The 16,794-nt window shown below is 33.6% G+C and overlaps 1 protein-coding gene across 1 annotated transcript; it reads left to right on the plus strand.

Annotated features, from left to right (window-relative positions):
- Positions 1–4,709: 4,709 nt before the first annotated feature.
- LOC132759961 (jerky protein-like) lies at positions 4,710–14,515 on the plus strand. The gene is made up of 2 exons (XM_060751836.1): positions 4,710–4,822; positions 14,008–14,515. Exons 1-2 carry the CDS (start codon positions 4,710–4,712, stop codon positions 14,513–14,515), a joined length of 621 nt encoding a protein of 206 aa, XP_060607819.1.
- Positions 14,516–16,794: the final 2,279 nt, after the last annotated feature.

The following is a 16,794-nucleotide window of genomic DNA, read 5'->3' on the forward strand; positions in this document are numbered from 1 at the left end:
ATTGTAATGAAATGTTCCATTATTACAAGCATAAAATTAAAATCAAGAAAACAACGTACGTAACACCTGGATTTACTCGACACATCATTTGTCTTGACTAAGGTCTAAACACTTTTTAGTATTAAAAAGGTAAGTTACCACTAAAGTCCTCTTATGCCTTTGACATACGAAACTTTGTTGCAGTTTTCTCTCTGTTACTTTACAAATAATTGTAACAGATCTTCCTTCTACCGTCACTCTCAGAGGAATATGTTAATCATACACTGACAAATACTGACAATCAATGTTGCAGAGGGTTTTTCCAAACAACATGTATCATGTATCAGATAAAATACATCTATTATTATTATAATATTTAACACCAAAAGATATATAACCGATGAAATTCAATCTTTGACACCAAGTTATCTTCGAATATATATCATTACAGGGATGCTTAATAAGGAAATGTATCTTTTTTAATCTGAAACATGAATATACTTCAAATTTTCAAAATGAAATAATATTCATTTTTGTACTTCTTTCCTTATATGTTGCCATATATCATACAAAGTACAATAACACAATGTTTTATTTGACGGCGCGTTATGGAACGCCATAGCTGCCTCATGATATTACATTTCTTTTTATCTTGCCCAGAAAGCGTCTTATTTTGTCAAATTTAAGCCTTGTAATGCCATTGTAATTTGTCGACTTGTCTATACATTGCCTTATTAAACCTAACATAGTCTTATCTTTTTAAAAAGTGATGTTGACTTGTGTTAAAATTGTTTAATTATTTCAAACAGTAGTGTTATCATGTCAAACATGTCGTTTTGGCTTGTCTGAAATGTGTCATATTATGTCAACTAGTCGCGCTATTTGGTCAAATTGTGGAGCTGTTTTTTCAAAGGACTGTCTGATCATTTGAACCAGTAGTGTTCTCTTGTCGTAATTTGGTGTTGACTTGTAAAAGCACAGCTGTATTTTATTAAACTGCCATGTTATTTTGTCAAAATACGGTGTTTAAATGCTTAAACATTGTTTTATTGCGTCAAACAACTGTGTTAATTTGCCAACGTACATTACTGAATTGTCTTTTTATATCAAATATTCGAATTATCTTGCCGTAATAGGGTGTTGACTGGGCTAAATCATGCCGTAATATGATGTACTGTATGCTATTTTGTCAAAAACAGTTTTGACTGGTTAAAACTCAGTCTTATAAAGTCAAAATATTGCGGTATCTTGTCGGAATGTGGTAATGATTTGTGTAAACTCTTTCTTATAATGTAAAACAGAAGTGTTTTATTGTCGAAATTTGATGTTTTCTTGTAAAACACAGAAACAATCTTATTATATCTAATAATTGTGTAAATTTCTTCAAATTTAGTTCTGTCTTGAGAAAGCGCTGTCTGATTTTGCTAAACTGTCCCGTTATCTTTTTTGCTCTATCTTTTATCGCTCCGCGCGGGCTCTGGTCACGTGATACTAAATTTTGACAACATCGCATCTGGACAGGATAACACGATTATCTGACATAATGAGACGGCATTTAGACATGTTAACGTCATAAACTGGCAAGTCAACGCCACTGTATTACATAATGATACTGTGTTTCAACAAGTAAACACCACATTTGAAAAGGAAAAAAGATACTTCGCCATAAAAGGACGATGTTTAGTAAAAATAACACCGAACCTTGACAAAATAAAATGACACTTTGACAAAAAGATAGTAATTTTAGACAAGTCATCACCACGTTTCGACAAGATGATATGACTATTTGACATAATAAGACGAAGATAGACAAGTTGAATCTGCATTTGGACATAATAGCATGACAGTTTGACAAATTAAAATAGCGTTTTAACAGTTCATAACCATAATTTGTAAAGATACCACCATTATTTCACATAATAAGACGGTGTTTAGGCCGGTTAACATAAAGTTTGGATAAAATAGCATGGCGATCTGAGAAAATAAGGCAGTGTTTAGACATGTCAATACCATCTTTCGACAAGTCAACAATACTGTTTGACATAATAAAATAACGTTTACACAAACAAACAAAATTTATTGGCAAGTCAACATTAGTATTTCACATAATAAGTATATTTTTAGACAGGATAACAACAGTTTTAGACAAGACAGCATGATGTTTTGGCACAATTAGACAGAATAACACCACCTCATGCAAAGCAACAAAACAGTTTGACAAAACAGGGCAGCACTCAGCCAGGTCAATATAACGATTAAACAAGGTATCACTACTAGCCGACATAATAAGACATGGGTTTGAAAAGTTGACACCAAGTTCCGACAAGATAACACTACTGTCCCACATAATAAGACAATTTCTAGACAAATTACCACCACAGTTAGACAAGACAGCATGCTATTTTGACATAAAAGACATTCTTTAAGCAAGATAACACCGAATTTGAACACAATGACATGGCAGTCTGACAAAATGTGACGGTGTTAAGACAAAGTCAATATCACATTTAGACAAGACAAAACGACAGTATAACATAATACAACAGTGTCATGACAAGATAACACTACTGTTTCACATGATAAGGCAATTTCATGACAATTCAACACCACATTTAAACAAGTCTTTGTTCAGACATAATGAAATCTTATTTCGAAAAGATGGCGTGCATGTTAAACATATTAAGACTTCCATTCGGCATGTTAACACCGGATTTGCACATGATAACATGACGTTTTGAAATAATAAGACAGTGTTTAGACAAGTCAGCACTACGTTTTGACAAGATAAAATGAATATTTGACCTACTAAGTCTTCGTTAAGACAGGTTCCCATTAAATTTTGGCAAACCAACACTTCTATTATACATAATAAGACGTTTTTAGGGAAAAATAAAACGAAATGTAACAACATGAGGCAGCTATGGCGTTCCATAGCGCGTGCACGCGCCGTCTAGTAGATATGCATTCTTCCGTATAGCAATGGGGACAATATTAGACTTGATTTTGTGCATTTTTTTTTAACAAAATTAAATTGTTTTCAAATTTTCTAATAAAAATAGCTTTTTTGGTGTACAACATGTCACAGAGCTTTAAAGGATTAAAATAAACGTTTCAGTGAAGTGATAGTGTCATGTTTGAATATCATATTCTTTTTATAATTATTTTATTTTATCTACCTAATACATAACGTGCCAATGAGCCAGTCTATAGTGAGTGAGCATTGGAGAACCACACTAAATACCGTATTGCGGTATATACTGGACAAGGCGCTTGAATGATAAAACGCTAAAATCTTGCATTTTTACCCAACGGAAGGAACTTTAAAATGTCTAATTCATCTTTTCACACCGTTTTTGCATGTAAATGCATGAAAAATGTCATAATCGGCGAAAAAACGATATTTGTCTATTTTGTGTTCATGAATTTGCAAGCGTCTAGTCGATCTTTCTAAAACCCGTTGAGAAGCGTCTATTATCTGAACAAGAGGTATCACTAAAATTTGCAACAGAGATTATTTTGGCGCTACAGACACAGCGGAAATATATTTTGAAAACAGGCAAAACGTCTGCGGCATGTTATAATAATCAATATTAAAGTTACAAAACAGAATAACTAAGTGAAAAAAAGACGCTTATTTTAAAACGTATCACAAATATTTGCAATATGTTATTTTGAAGGATTCTGTGACCGACGATTGTTCTCTTATGCTTTGATTTTTTATAACATTTTGTGGTCCAATACCTAGATTCTAGGCGAATATACAATCTTTAGTTTAATCAAGCAGTTTAATCTTTTATAAATAAGTAAACAATACGTTGATTGTATATATCAATTACTATCAATATATCAATAACTTTTATTTGATATTACAGACATATTTTGCTATTTGTAAAATAACAGACAGTTCTTTCTCAAAATCATTCGAACATTATGCAATTCGCACCAATATTTAAATGGACATATTCTAGGCACGTATTGTCTTGAATTTATTTCAAATTTACCAATCTTTTCAATTTCTATTGTTACCAATTTCTATTGCTGCGACCAGACGTTTCAATTTTTATCGCAACAGACAAATATTTCATAATTTCAGACACAAACCAAGAACATGGAGAAAAAATTAATAAGTGCTTCGGATATTCAACTGTAATAGAGAACGATTTCAATTCTGATTGTGTACATTACCTGTGACTGTTCACATCATTTGGCGGCGTCTTTGATGTGCAACATCAACATTTAACTTGTAGTACATGTATTTCAAACATTAAATTAGATACATTGACACATTCACTACAAAAAATGCACAGCAATTTCTTTGTAGACTTTTTTATAATGCCAAGATCAAAAGTTAGACCATGAAATGCTTACTAGCGGGGTTTGCCATATTTTTAAACCAGGGGCATAATTTATGCGAACTTTATAGATATGTTGCACGCTAAATATCTTTGCTTTAGGTACTGTCGATAAATACAAGAGGACATATTGAGTTTCACAATATGAAATTATAAAACTGACTTCCGAGGTGGGAGAAGCTCATATTACTTTTGTAGAGGACCTCAAGGTATAGCTGCATGCCAAATATCTTAGCTAGTTTAAAGTATATTTTAGCTAGTTTAAAGTATATTTTAGCTCATTTAATCAAATTATGTATCAGTCTGTCATCATAAATTTAAGAGACAAAGATCATTTCTTTGAAGTTTTGTTAAATCCACCTTGTGGTTTACGAGGAAATGTTGTATAAAGGAATTGTTGATAACCGCAAACGGGAGATGACGGGTGACGATCGACGAGCTTGTGAAAACTTGCCGTTACAAAAATACATATCTTACCACTTTCTGCTTAGGTAAGCGTACAAATAATGACCCTCAAGCCATTCAATCGAGGTATGGGACCTATTTGTAATACACATGTATGTGCAAACAGTATTCTCCCGAAATTGAAACTTCAACATTCCTTCGACCGTGTTATTAAATTTAACCTAAAGCATGTAAATGTTTCGATATAGAAAATGAAAACAACAGGAACGCACCAGCATAGTAATTGTTTCTTTCAAATTTGATTGAACATGTACCTATTGTAATAATGTGTAGTAAATTTATGAGAACGAATCATGTGATATTTAGTTAGGTTAAATGCATACATGTATATTATAAAAAGTAGCCCCACCATTGATAGTTGTCAATATGTTTTATCGATTTGCTGAACAGCTTGAACAATTATTCTTTTCAGAAACATTATATATATCATAAATAGCATGTTAGACCGTACTTAAACTGTACAGGCACTATCAACAAACACTGCATGTATAAAACACTTATATATCCACTTGCAAACACTCAATAATATAGAAATAGAGGAATAGCAATTTTAATTATATGACCGATCGATTTGTACGTGGGGTTGGTTTAGTTTAAGATATAAATGTATTTGTTTTAAAGAAATTCAATACCATGACATAATAAAACTTCCTATCCCCTAAACATTGAAATACTATATTTCACAGCAGGTTTTGATATTTATTGATTAACAAACTTCTATCTACTAGTTAATACGTCTTATCAGTATACTGCATTTACTTTTTAAACACGAGAATATATCAAAAGTGTATTAGTTAATTTAAGATATTACCATCGTAAAAAAACAAAACTTATTTTAATTTTAAATGTGAACGTCTAAATAATGTATAGAAACACACACACGCACACACACACTCACCCACGCACAAACACACACACGCACGCACACACACGCACGCACACATCATCATCAGAATTAAAACAATTACATAGCCGTAGAGTAAACGGTTTCTTATTCAAAGGCAGCATTTTAAACCTTATTAATTAGGAAAACTACTTTCCAACATTCCTTACATGTCGAACACCACTTAAGCTCTCTTTGCTGATTTTATTCTGAAAGATTACATATGAGTATACAGTTTTGGCAAATGATATTTTTAAGTTATTTAAAGATTTGCTTTTCCATAAAAAATAATATATATTTAAAGCGAAATAGAAATTTCTGAACATATGAGTATGAAAACTGTTACTTAATTATTATCAAACTGAAGAAAAGATACTATATTGATTCTTGTTCGATATTCTGCAAATATGAAAATACAGTTTAGGTGGGATTATTTTACATTCAATTTGTTCTCATATGTTCACTTTTATCTATAATGATATAAAAGTAGGCTCCAATCGCTTGAGCAGCGTTGATTTCACTTGCTTTGGTATAGCGGTACTGGGACAAACCGGCCCTCATGTATAGCGGCACTAAGACAAACCAGCCCTCATGTATAGCGGCACTAAGACAAACCAGCTCTCATGTATAGCGGCACTAAGACAAACCTGCCCTCATGTATAGCGGCATTAAGACAAACTAGCCCTCATGTATAGCGGCACTAAGAGAAACCATCCCTCATGGATAGCGGCCCTGGGACAAGCCGGTCATTATGTTTTTTCAGATAACGTGCAGTTAAAGTGATAATCCTGGTCAACGAAATGAAAAGACAAAAAAGAAAGAAGAAAACAACAACAACAACAACAAAAACAACCACCACAACAAAAACAACAAAACACACACATATTATAATCATTAAAATGTAAAATTATTTGCCCAAACACACTATACACAATTCTATGGCATATTTTTACCAAAATCATCAAAAATATTTGCGCATTAAGCCGATAGATACGGATTTATTTCTGTACTTAAAAATTGGCGGGCATTACTAGTATCCGTTGCTTGCAGCTAGTTTTCAATATCGCTCAAACATTGGTCGATGTAATCGTTCCTCATTACATTTTGTTAAACTGTGCCATATCCCTAAGCGGTGTTAAACCCAATAAAAGAAATATAAGAAGTTAAAACATTAAATAGGGCTATTTTAGTATTGTTTTAAGTGCTGCAAAATAAAATAAAATGAAATAGAAATTAAAAAAAAGAAAGAAAAATATATATGTTCCGGATAACTTACCAGTGATATTCTCCTTTCATTATACTTATAGGCCCACATGATTTCAAAAATCAGCGGTGAATGACAAAAGAACGTTAGTCTCAATGTTCGAGATCAGTTGTCTCGGGAGAAATTTCATTTCGCCTGACAAACGACCCGTTGATGACAAATCCGACGCTCTCCCTATTGAGCTAAGCGGTCAAAGAATATCGAAGTATGCATATAGTTGCTTCACGGGTATGCATATAGTTGCTTCAGGGTTGTTTCCCTTTAGGTTTATCTTATAACAAGATATATTTCACAACTATAGAAAATGCAGAAAAAATAATGTACGCATGTTATTATTTTTTCCAGTTTATAAGCCATCAAAAAAATCGTAAGTTACTTTCCATAGAGCTACTTAAAAATAACTATAAAATAATAAAAATCCCAAACTAACACTGACATGTTATCATATAAGATCAAAACTTTTTAAAATATGGTAAATATGTTTTTATTAAAAACAAATAATCTATGATATAAACTTTGCTTACATTTATATTATTATTTTAAACTTAATTTTAGCTCCATATTACTTTGTATTCATTATGAACAGTTTGACAGAAAGTACGGTTTTACCCTGTTTCAACGGACTCAGAGAAATTAAATCACAAAAGTCGTTAGAACAATTTTTTCGTAAAAATCAACATAAAGCTGGAGGCGGCGTGTTGTATTTAGTTTTCAAAGCTTTTTTATGCATATTTACCACAACAGAATTAACACATAACTTTTACGAGACAACTTCACTTGGAAAAACAGTGTGGTCATTTTTCCCAAACATTTAAATAGTCTTAAATCCAGCTTATTCGAAACATAAAACCTTTTTGTTGAAACTTTTTTTATATAACTCTTTGATAATCGTTTAAGCGGTGCATTTTGCATTTATATGATCTTTGGTTTCTATAAATTTGTCTACGTTTTTCTGCTTTGGACTGAAGGTGAAGAATTATGATTGGGCAATAGTTAAAAAAATATTGACATTATCCCCGCCATACAAAACAGTATATAAATAACACGTGTTTGTTGATAAGAGTAAAGATATCATCCCGAGGAAACTACTGTTACCCGAGGTGTTAGCCCGAACAAATACTATAATGATCTGAAAACAGCTTAATCTAACTTAATATAAAAATTGAACCAAGAGTAACAATAACTCAATTCTTCTTACCTTGCAAGTTGTAAGTGAACATAGGAAGTTATTTTCTTTTATTCTTTTCCGAAGAAAACGAATGTTTACTTTTTTCTATTGAACCAAAAGATATTTAATAATCTGGAAACAAAGTGATCCCTCGGAAGCATTAATCACAACAAAAATAAATGAAAATTGCAGACTCGGTTTGATTAAGTCTGTACATGAGGGATAATGAAAAATGCAACATCCCCCATGCCCCCTAGCATCGGCTTGAGAGGTACTGAAGAATAATTATCTGGAAACAAAGTAATCCCTCGGATGCATTTATCACAACAAAATTTCATGAACATTGCAGACTCGGTTTGAATGAGTTTGTACGCAAAATAAACTCTAGGTGCAAGCAGCTGTCTATTGTCACTAAGAGGCTGAATCGAGAAAAGGGGCGACCGTCTTTGTTTTAGAAAATAAACCAGGTGACCAGATTTTATACTGCTTAAAAGTACTTTTGAACTTATATTACCTATGTAACAGTACAAATTTCTTAGTCACGTGGTACACTTGCATTAACAGTATTAATAACTCCCAGTACCCTAATGGAAATTAACATTACAAAAAAGTGAGGGGTAATTATAAAATATAAACACGGGGCGTCGTGTGCGACGTAATATTGTGAAGGCTACTTCCCCGGGACGTTGCCCTTCTTTTGTTAATCTCTTCCCCAATTTTAAGTGTCTTTGAAGGTCAATTGAGGACGCTTATTTACTTTCTAGTCTATTTCTGTATGATTATATTTACTTTTTATCGGGCAGTCCTATCCATAGATTGAGAGGCCATTTTGTACAGATTCTCAAACCTTTGTCAAGAAGATACAATTAACACTGTACAGTGAGTTAGCCATTAGCGGGTCATAGCCACTAACGAATCAGTCAGTAATTTAACAAGAAAAATATTACATAAATTCGTATGTAATATAGGTACGATTGCATACTAACTCCTGTGGAGACTTTTTATGCTTGCTGCATGAAAGGTGTTATATAAAATGAACAAACATGTCATTAGATATTTTTTATTTTTAAACGTTTCCATGGAATGTTATAAATATATCATAATATAAAAGTTTCATGCCTTCTGATGAGGAAAGTGATTCTAATAAAAGAACAATGCGTGGCCAATTTACTGATTTAAAACATTTATACAAAATTACACATCTTCCACTGAACAGACCATATGAAAATCTTGCAAACCCACAGAAATAGAAATGTATACAATAAAACCCCGTTTTTTCCACGCGTATTTCTTTGTTTTCTGAACTCTTTAATCTGGTCAAACATATCTAACACGGACACGATCTTTAATCTTTCTTTTTTTACAGAGCATTAAAAACCATTCAAATATATTAAAGGTATATAGAATTTCATTGAAAATCATAGTCACAGATTTTAGAAATCATTATTTATTGACAAAAAAACATCATTATTTGTTTTTGATTGATCCAATAAATCCCAAAAGATACGGTTTGTTAATATTTATGACAAATAAATATAAATAGGTATTTCCTATCCCAGGTTAGCTTTATTTATAATTCCCGCGGTAAGTCGCGATGGTGCTTGGGATAATCACGTGATACTGTAACGGCAGCTATTTTACGATACGAAAATGCCTGGCCCTACTTGGACAGTTTCTTCTGCCGAAAATATAATATGAAATTAATACTTGCAAATCAAAGTTTGTTTGCTACATAAATATTATCATTTACAAATTGCAAACTTTTTCTCTGCCCGACTATGTTGGCTGAAACCATCACGTGATCACAACACACATTAAGGTATGAACTAATTTAATTTTCATTAAAAATTATGCCGTTTATCGGAAATATAACAATTGTACGTATGTACAAATAAATTTATAAAACAATGTTAGAAGTCTTTAAAATAATAAAAATCATTGGAAAATAATTAATGCACATAATTTGTAAATTTGCAGTCGTTGCTTTGTTACATACTGGATCAAAGCTGGTAGGTAATTGATGCCCAATATGTAAACTGTCTGCAGCAGCAGCTGTTTAAAAAATGCATGAGGAATTATATCGATAGCGCTGGTCAATTAAATTGCATCACGTTGTCCAATAGCGGGTCATGCAATTTTTTTCAGGAAGGGACCGCCTCAAAGTTATTCAACATGTTTTAGAAAATGCTTTTTAAAGACAATTTTGGTTTGTAGACAAATAAATATAAAATTTAATTTATTTATGTCATTATTGCATGTAAATTATGCAGTCCATGCTAAAAGATGGTATTTTATGCAGTATAAACTGCTGCAACAGTGAAATACTGTACTAGATTCTACTGAGTACCAAGAAAACTACATGTACATACTTGTAAATTCAGGTGTACTCCAGACTATGTCTTCTTTGATCATGCTAATTGAATAAATCAGATGCAAAGTACAGACTGTTTTTCATTTTCAGCTATTCTATACAAAATATATTGAGAGCTGTTCTCGCCCGGTATCTGCGTCCTGATTTCAGTTTAAAAAAATGTGCAGTAAAATATTTTTATTATAACTCTTTTATTTCCCAAGATATCAGCTTCAAATTTCAAATACATATTCCTTATCAACCAAATGTTATGTGACAATGTTCATAACTCTGGCAAAAATATTTCCTCAATTATCACCCTATGAACTTTTTTCCTTAAAAATTATTATTTTTTACTGTAACTTCTTTATTTCTTAAGGTATCCACTTTAAACTTCAAATAAATGTTCTTAATTATCACCCACATAATGTGTTACAAGACTTATTACTTTAGCACGCATTTGTTACATAATTATTTCCCCATTGAACTTTGAGTTTTGTTCAAAATTTAATAAAACAGTTATTTTATCATTATTACTTTTTCATTTCTTGAGGTATCTACTTTTATCTTCCAATGTTTGTTACTTATTATCACCCACATCACATGTGATAGATTTGTTACTCTAGCATGACCATTTTTGTAATTACCCCACCCCCGACTTTTAAAAAGTGTTCTTTGTCACTATCATTACTCACATCATGGCATGACAAAGGTCATTATTGTAGCACCTTTATTTCAAGAGTAACTCCTCTTTTAACCCTTTACCTCATATATACGCGAAACAACGAACTTTCGACCCCCCTTTTTTAGGCTTCAAATAGTGAAAAAAATGTCCTATTTGGGCCCCAAACACATGTTTTTGTTTGAGAAATGTTGCTAAAAAATTGAGCACTTTTTCGGCGCCGCCCCCCATCCAAAAGATACATCAGGGGGTTGCCAGAAGGGGGATGTGCCCCCTTCTGTTAGGGGGGTTTGAAGGGGGGTGGAGTCCCCCTCATCGCCAAGAAAATTATGGACTTGTGAGAGGCTAAAAATGGCCCCAGGTCGATCATAATGTAACATGTAACGAACGATGAAAAGCCTTTGACTCTATCTCAATCCCTTGAGAAGTTGCAGCACTTTGAAATAAATTTTGATGGAAAAAATCGAGGCAAATAGTGATTTTTGGCAATTTTGAGATGTCCCCTCGTTGCCATGGTAACAGGAAATTTAAGACTGAGCATGTCATTACAAAGGCAATAGTCCAGTCAACATTTGTGCCAAGTTTGATTAGTTTTGAAGCATTTTTCATAGTTTCATAGCAGTTTGAACTTGTAACAGGAGGCTTTTCAGTGAAAACGGCCATTTTTCACAATATGCTCATGGGGGAAAGGGTTAACTAAAAAAATTATAAATGTTACAAAACAACAATTTTTCACCAAAATTAGGTGAAAGACCACATGTTAACATGGAAAAACTAGTTTTTAGGTGATTCCAAAGTTTTTCATCATTTTTTGTTAACTCTTCACCTCATATATACGCAAAACAACGCACTTTCGACCCCCCCCCCTTTTTTTAGGCCTCAAATAGTGAAAAAAATGTCCTATTTGGGCCCCAAACACATGTTTTTGTTTGAGAAATGTTGCTAAAAATATTGAGCACTTTTTCGGCGCCACCCCCATCCAAAAGATACATCAGGGGGTTGCCAGAAGGGGGATGTGCCCCCTTCCGTTAGGGGGGTTTGAAGAGGGGCGGAGGACCCCTCATCGCCAAGAAAATTTGGACTTGTGAGAGGCTAAAAATGGCCCCAGGTCGATCATAATGTAACATGTAACCAACGCTGAAAAGCCTTTGACTCTATCTCAATCCCTTGAGAAGTTGCAGCACTTTGAAATAAATTTTGATGGAAAAAATCGAGGCAAGATAGTGATTTTTGGCATTTTTGAGATGTCCCCTCGTTGCCATGGTAACAGGAAATTTAAGACTGAGCATGTCATTACAAAGGCAATAGTCCAGTCAACATTTGTGCCAAGTTTGATTGGTTTTGAAGCATTTTTCATAGTTTCATATCAGTTTGAACTTGTAACAGGAGGCTTTTCAGTGAAAACGGCCATTTTTCACAATATGCTCATGGGGGAAAGGGCTAACTAAAAAAATTATAAATGTTACAAAACAACAATTTTCACCAAAATTAGGTGAAAGACCACATGTTAACATGCAAAAACTAGTTTTTAGGTGATTCCAAAGTTTTTCATCATTTTTTGTTAACCCTTTACCTCATATATACGCGAAACAACGCCCTTTCGACCCCCCCCCTTTTTTTAGCCTCAAATAGTGAAAAAATGTCCTATTTGGGCCCCCAACACATGTTTTTGTTTGAAAAATGTTGCTAAAAAAATTAAGCACTTTTTCGGCGCCACCCCATCCAAAAGATACATCAGGGGGTTGCCAGAAGGGGGATGTGCCCCCTTCCGTTAGGGGGGTTTGAAGGGGGGCGGAGTCCCCCTCATCGCCAAGAAAATTTTGGACTTGTGAGAGGCTAAAAACGGCCCCAGGTCGATCATAATGTAACATGTAACCAACGCTGAAAAGCCTTTGACTCTATCTCAATCCCTTGAGAAGTTGCAGCACTTTGAAATAAATTTTGATGGAAAAAATCGAGGCAAGATAGTGATTTTTGGCAATTTTGAGATATCCCCTCGTTGCCATGGTAACAGGAAATTTAAGACTGAGCATGTCATTACAAAGGCAATAGTCCAGTCAACATTTGTGCCAAGTTTGATTAGTATTGAAGCATTTTTCATAGTTTCATAGCAGTTTGAACTTGTAACAGGAGGCTTTTCAGTGAAAACGGCCATTTTTCACAATAATTATGCTCATGGGGGAAAGGGTTAACTTATGATTTTACTTGAAAAACTTCATACACCATTAGCTCGTATCAGTATTGTTATTGAAGGGATTGATTTCACATTTCAAATGTGTCTTTTCCATATAAGCATAGTTATGTCTGATATGGTCTCTTGCATATTATAATTTTTTATGTTTCTAATTATTGAACTTTTGATTGCTTTCTTGATGTTGATACAAAAATATATTTCTATCATAATTGATTATTTTGTTCATAGTTCTGTTTTCCTTATCATATCCAGTATTTGATTAGTTGAGCGTGACTGTCTCCTCTAAAGCTCTTGTATCATAGCTCAAGAATCATAGTTAAAAATATGAAAAAGGCCTTTTTTTACTGTTTTCAATCCTGGGGAAAGAAAAATCAATTTCCCTATGGCTGAATGGTTAAAAGTGAGTTGGGCGGATAACGGTCCGTGTGTAAAGAGCCTAGAAAAATTTTGTGGTAGGTTTTAGGCTTTTCAAAGGATTGTGGGGAAAAAGAAAAAAAAACCCAAAAAAATTTCCCAATGGAGGAGACCTGGGGTTTCAGTTTTGGGGTTTTTAACCAAAGGATTATGAAACCCAATTCCATGGGCTTTAACGGTCAGAAGAAAAACCTTTTGAACTTAAGCGTTCAAAACTTTCACAAGAAATACTTAGTGAATGGTACACAAATTATAGGGATTCCTTGATCAGTAATGGTTGTTTGGAAAAACCAGGTTGTATTTGGAATGCGGATGAAACTGGCTTCAACATTGGTGCAAACAAGAGCAAAGTTATAGGTCCATCCCGTAAGGATATTCCTGTGCCTCAAATAAGCGCTGGAAAGCAACGTCTAACTGTGATGTACTGTGGCAATGCATCAGGACAAATGATGCCACCATTATTTGTTTTTCCTGAGCCCAAACCTAGAGCATATGATCCATTAAATAGAGCTCCAGAAGGAAATTATATTGCCTATACGAAGAAAGGCCGGATGGACGGCACAACATTTTCAAAATTTAGTGATCACTTCGATAAGGTTGCTGGTATTGAGCGACCTGTTGTGTTACTTTTAGACAATGTTGGCAGTCACATTAGCCAAGAAGTGTTTGTGAAAGCAAAGAAAAAGGACATTTTGCTGTATCGCATTGTCCCCAATACGACACATTTGATGCAACCCTTTGATAAGGTGTATTCGGTCCTTTGAAAACGAAATTGCACTTGGTTGCCAGAAAATTTGCACGTGAAAACCCTGGAAGAAGCATTGGGAAAAAGATATTTTTCCAGAAATTAACAGAGGCTTTTTGAACTTATACAAACCTCTGACTGTTATCAATGACTTCAAACGTCAGGAATTTATCCAGTGTATAGCTCGGTTATTTCAAATGAATGTCTGAAACCTGGGCTGACATTCTACAATGATAAGTCGAGAAAGTCTGGTACAGTCAAAGAAGTTGAAGTAGAGGAATGTCCTGAACAAGTCAAGTCAAAGGGAGCACTTGAAGTATTTCAAGAAACATTATCTACTCCTGTTCGTGAAAGATATCAATCACGGTTGTCTGAAGGCTATGACATTTTGACATTTATAAAAAACTATACCAGAAAGCAAATCCAATTAGTACTGCTGTGTCATCTGATAGAATAAATAAAAACTGGATTGGATTTATAAGCAGATGTTGCAGTTTAGTCATACAATGCTATAACGTGCAATCAACTGATGAATAGTCCAATTCAGTTCAGATCTTACCAGCACTCAGAGAGGCTTTAGTTTATCCTAAGGAAGCAGAAAGTGTAAAGCCTGTTAGAAAAACATTACTTAACAGCTTGCCAGACAATCTTTCTTCACCAGAGAGCATTCGTGCAATGTCCCTGAAGCAAATTCAAACAGTGGTGAAATTTGCAGAAAAGGAACACCAAGCAAAACTGGCATACATAAAAAATTAAACTAATCAAAGTGCGAATGCCTTAAAGAAAGGGTAGTCTAAGAAGAATGTAAGCAAAGAAAGGTACCAGGGGAAAACGAGTGAAGCAAATCAAGTTAATAAAGTAGAACTGAGTACAGACTTTTGTAAGGGGCGTCGTGTCTGGCTACCTGGGAAGAAGATTTGTCATCTGGTGTTGATAAACTGTGGTTGTAGTGTGATGACTGTGATAAGTGGTTGCACGCAGAATGTGTTTCAAGACCTGCTGATAAAGACGCAGACTTATTTTGAGCAGATTGTCAATAAATGTACCATGAAATTTGTTACACATAGTATAGATTAAAGAATAATAGTTTTAAACATGGCCAGCCCATAAAAGATTACAAAATGCTTAAGTGCTGTGCTGTTATTTATTCTTTTTTCTTAACATATTCTCATTAAGATAAGTTTTTATATAGATAAAGCTATTGCTAAATCTAATTTTACTTTATTAATGAAATAATTTGTATTTTTCTGGAAACTACAGAACAATCCATGGTCCTTAAAACTTAGTTATCAAAGGGTATCACGCTTTCCAAATAAGACCACCATCAATTACACCCCAACACGTCTAACTGTCTGAATATACAAATATCCATGATGCTGATGCCTGCTTGGTGTGGTTGCCAGCACTTGAGTCATTCCAAACATTGTTACATGTTAGTCTCACTGACCAAAAACGCTAGCTACGGTTGCGAGATGTAGCAGGACTTCCATTGGCCATGTTCCACGAGGGATAGCTGGCTTTTTCCGTACCATTATGGACAAAGGACATATCGAAGCTGAAGTTACTGGTGAGCCGACTCAGAATTTCCCACCATGGCCGGCTCCAAGTTCTGAAGGAGGTGGGGTTGTGTTGCCATGCAACTATATTATATTTCACCCAGGTACTGAGAGTAACTTTCAAAATATAAGATAAAATCACAGAAAGTCCTGTCATGACACTAAACAAGTAACAGTTAAAGTTAATTAGTATTTTGTATTAGTTTACTTGCTTTATCACAAATTATTTTATATTCAAATCTATTTTTATCAGATGATAAGCATCTTACATGATCTAAATCCATATTACAGCATATTTAAACTCATTTATTGCACTTTCGACAGAATTATTATTCTTTTCTTACACATAATGTGCCTTAAAGTGACTGAAAATTCATTTTTTTTTTAGGTTTGACGTTGAACCAAGTCAATATTGTTTAATGATTTAGTCAATATTGTTTTACATCATTACATGTATTTCTTTTTAGGTGTAACATTGAACCATGTTAATATTTTTACTAATGAGTCAAAATATTTTTTCATCATTACATTTTTTAGGTTTGACGTTAAACCAAGTCAGTATTGTTTGATGATGATCTATTCAATATTGTTTTACATCATAACATGTTTTACTTTTTAGGTTTGACATTGAACCAAATCAATATAACGAGTCAATATTTTTTACATCATTACATATATATTTTTTTAGGTTTGACGTTGGACCAAGTCAGTATTGTTAAAAGATTTTGTCAATATTGTTTAA

The sequence above is a fragment of the Ruditapes philippinarum genome, unplaced genomic scaffold (genome assembly GCF_026571515.1).
Source record: "Ruditapes philippinarum isolate M1 unplaced genomic scaffold, ASM2657151v2 ctg8094_1_1_1_1, whole genome shotgun sequence".
NCBI classification, from domain to species: Eukaryota; Metazoa; Mollusca; class Bivalvia; order Venerida; family Veneridae; genus Ruditapes; species Ruditapes philippinarum.

Coding starts and splice junctions, on each gene's coding strand:
- LOC132759961 (XM_060751836.1), top strand. CDS start 4,710: ATGTTGTATAAAGGAATTGTTGATAACCGCAAACGGGAGATGACGGGT. Junction 4,823..14,007: donor TCTTACCACTTTCTGCTTAG/GTAAGCGTACAA, acceptor CACAAATTATAG/GGATTCCTTGATCAGTAATG.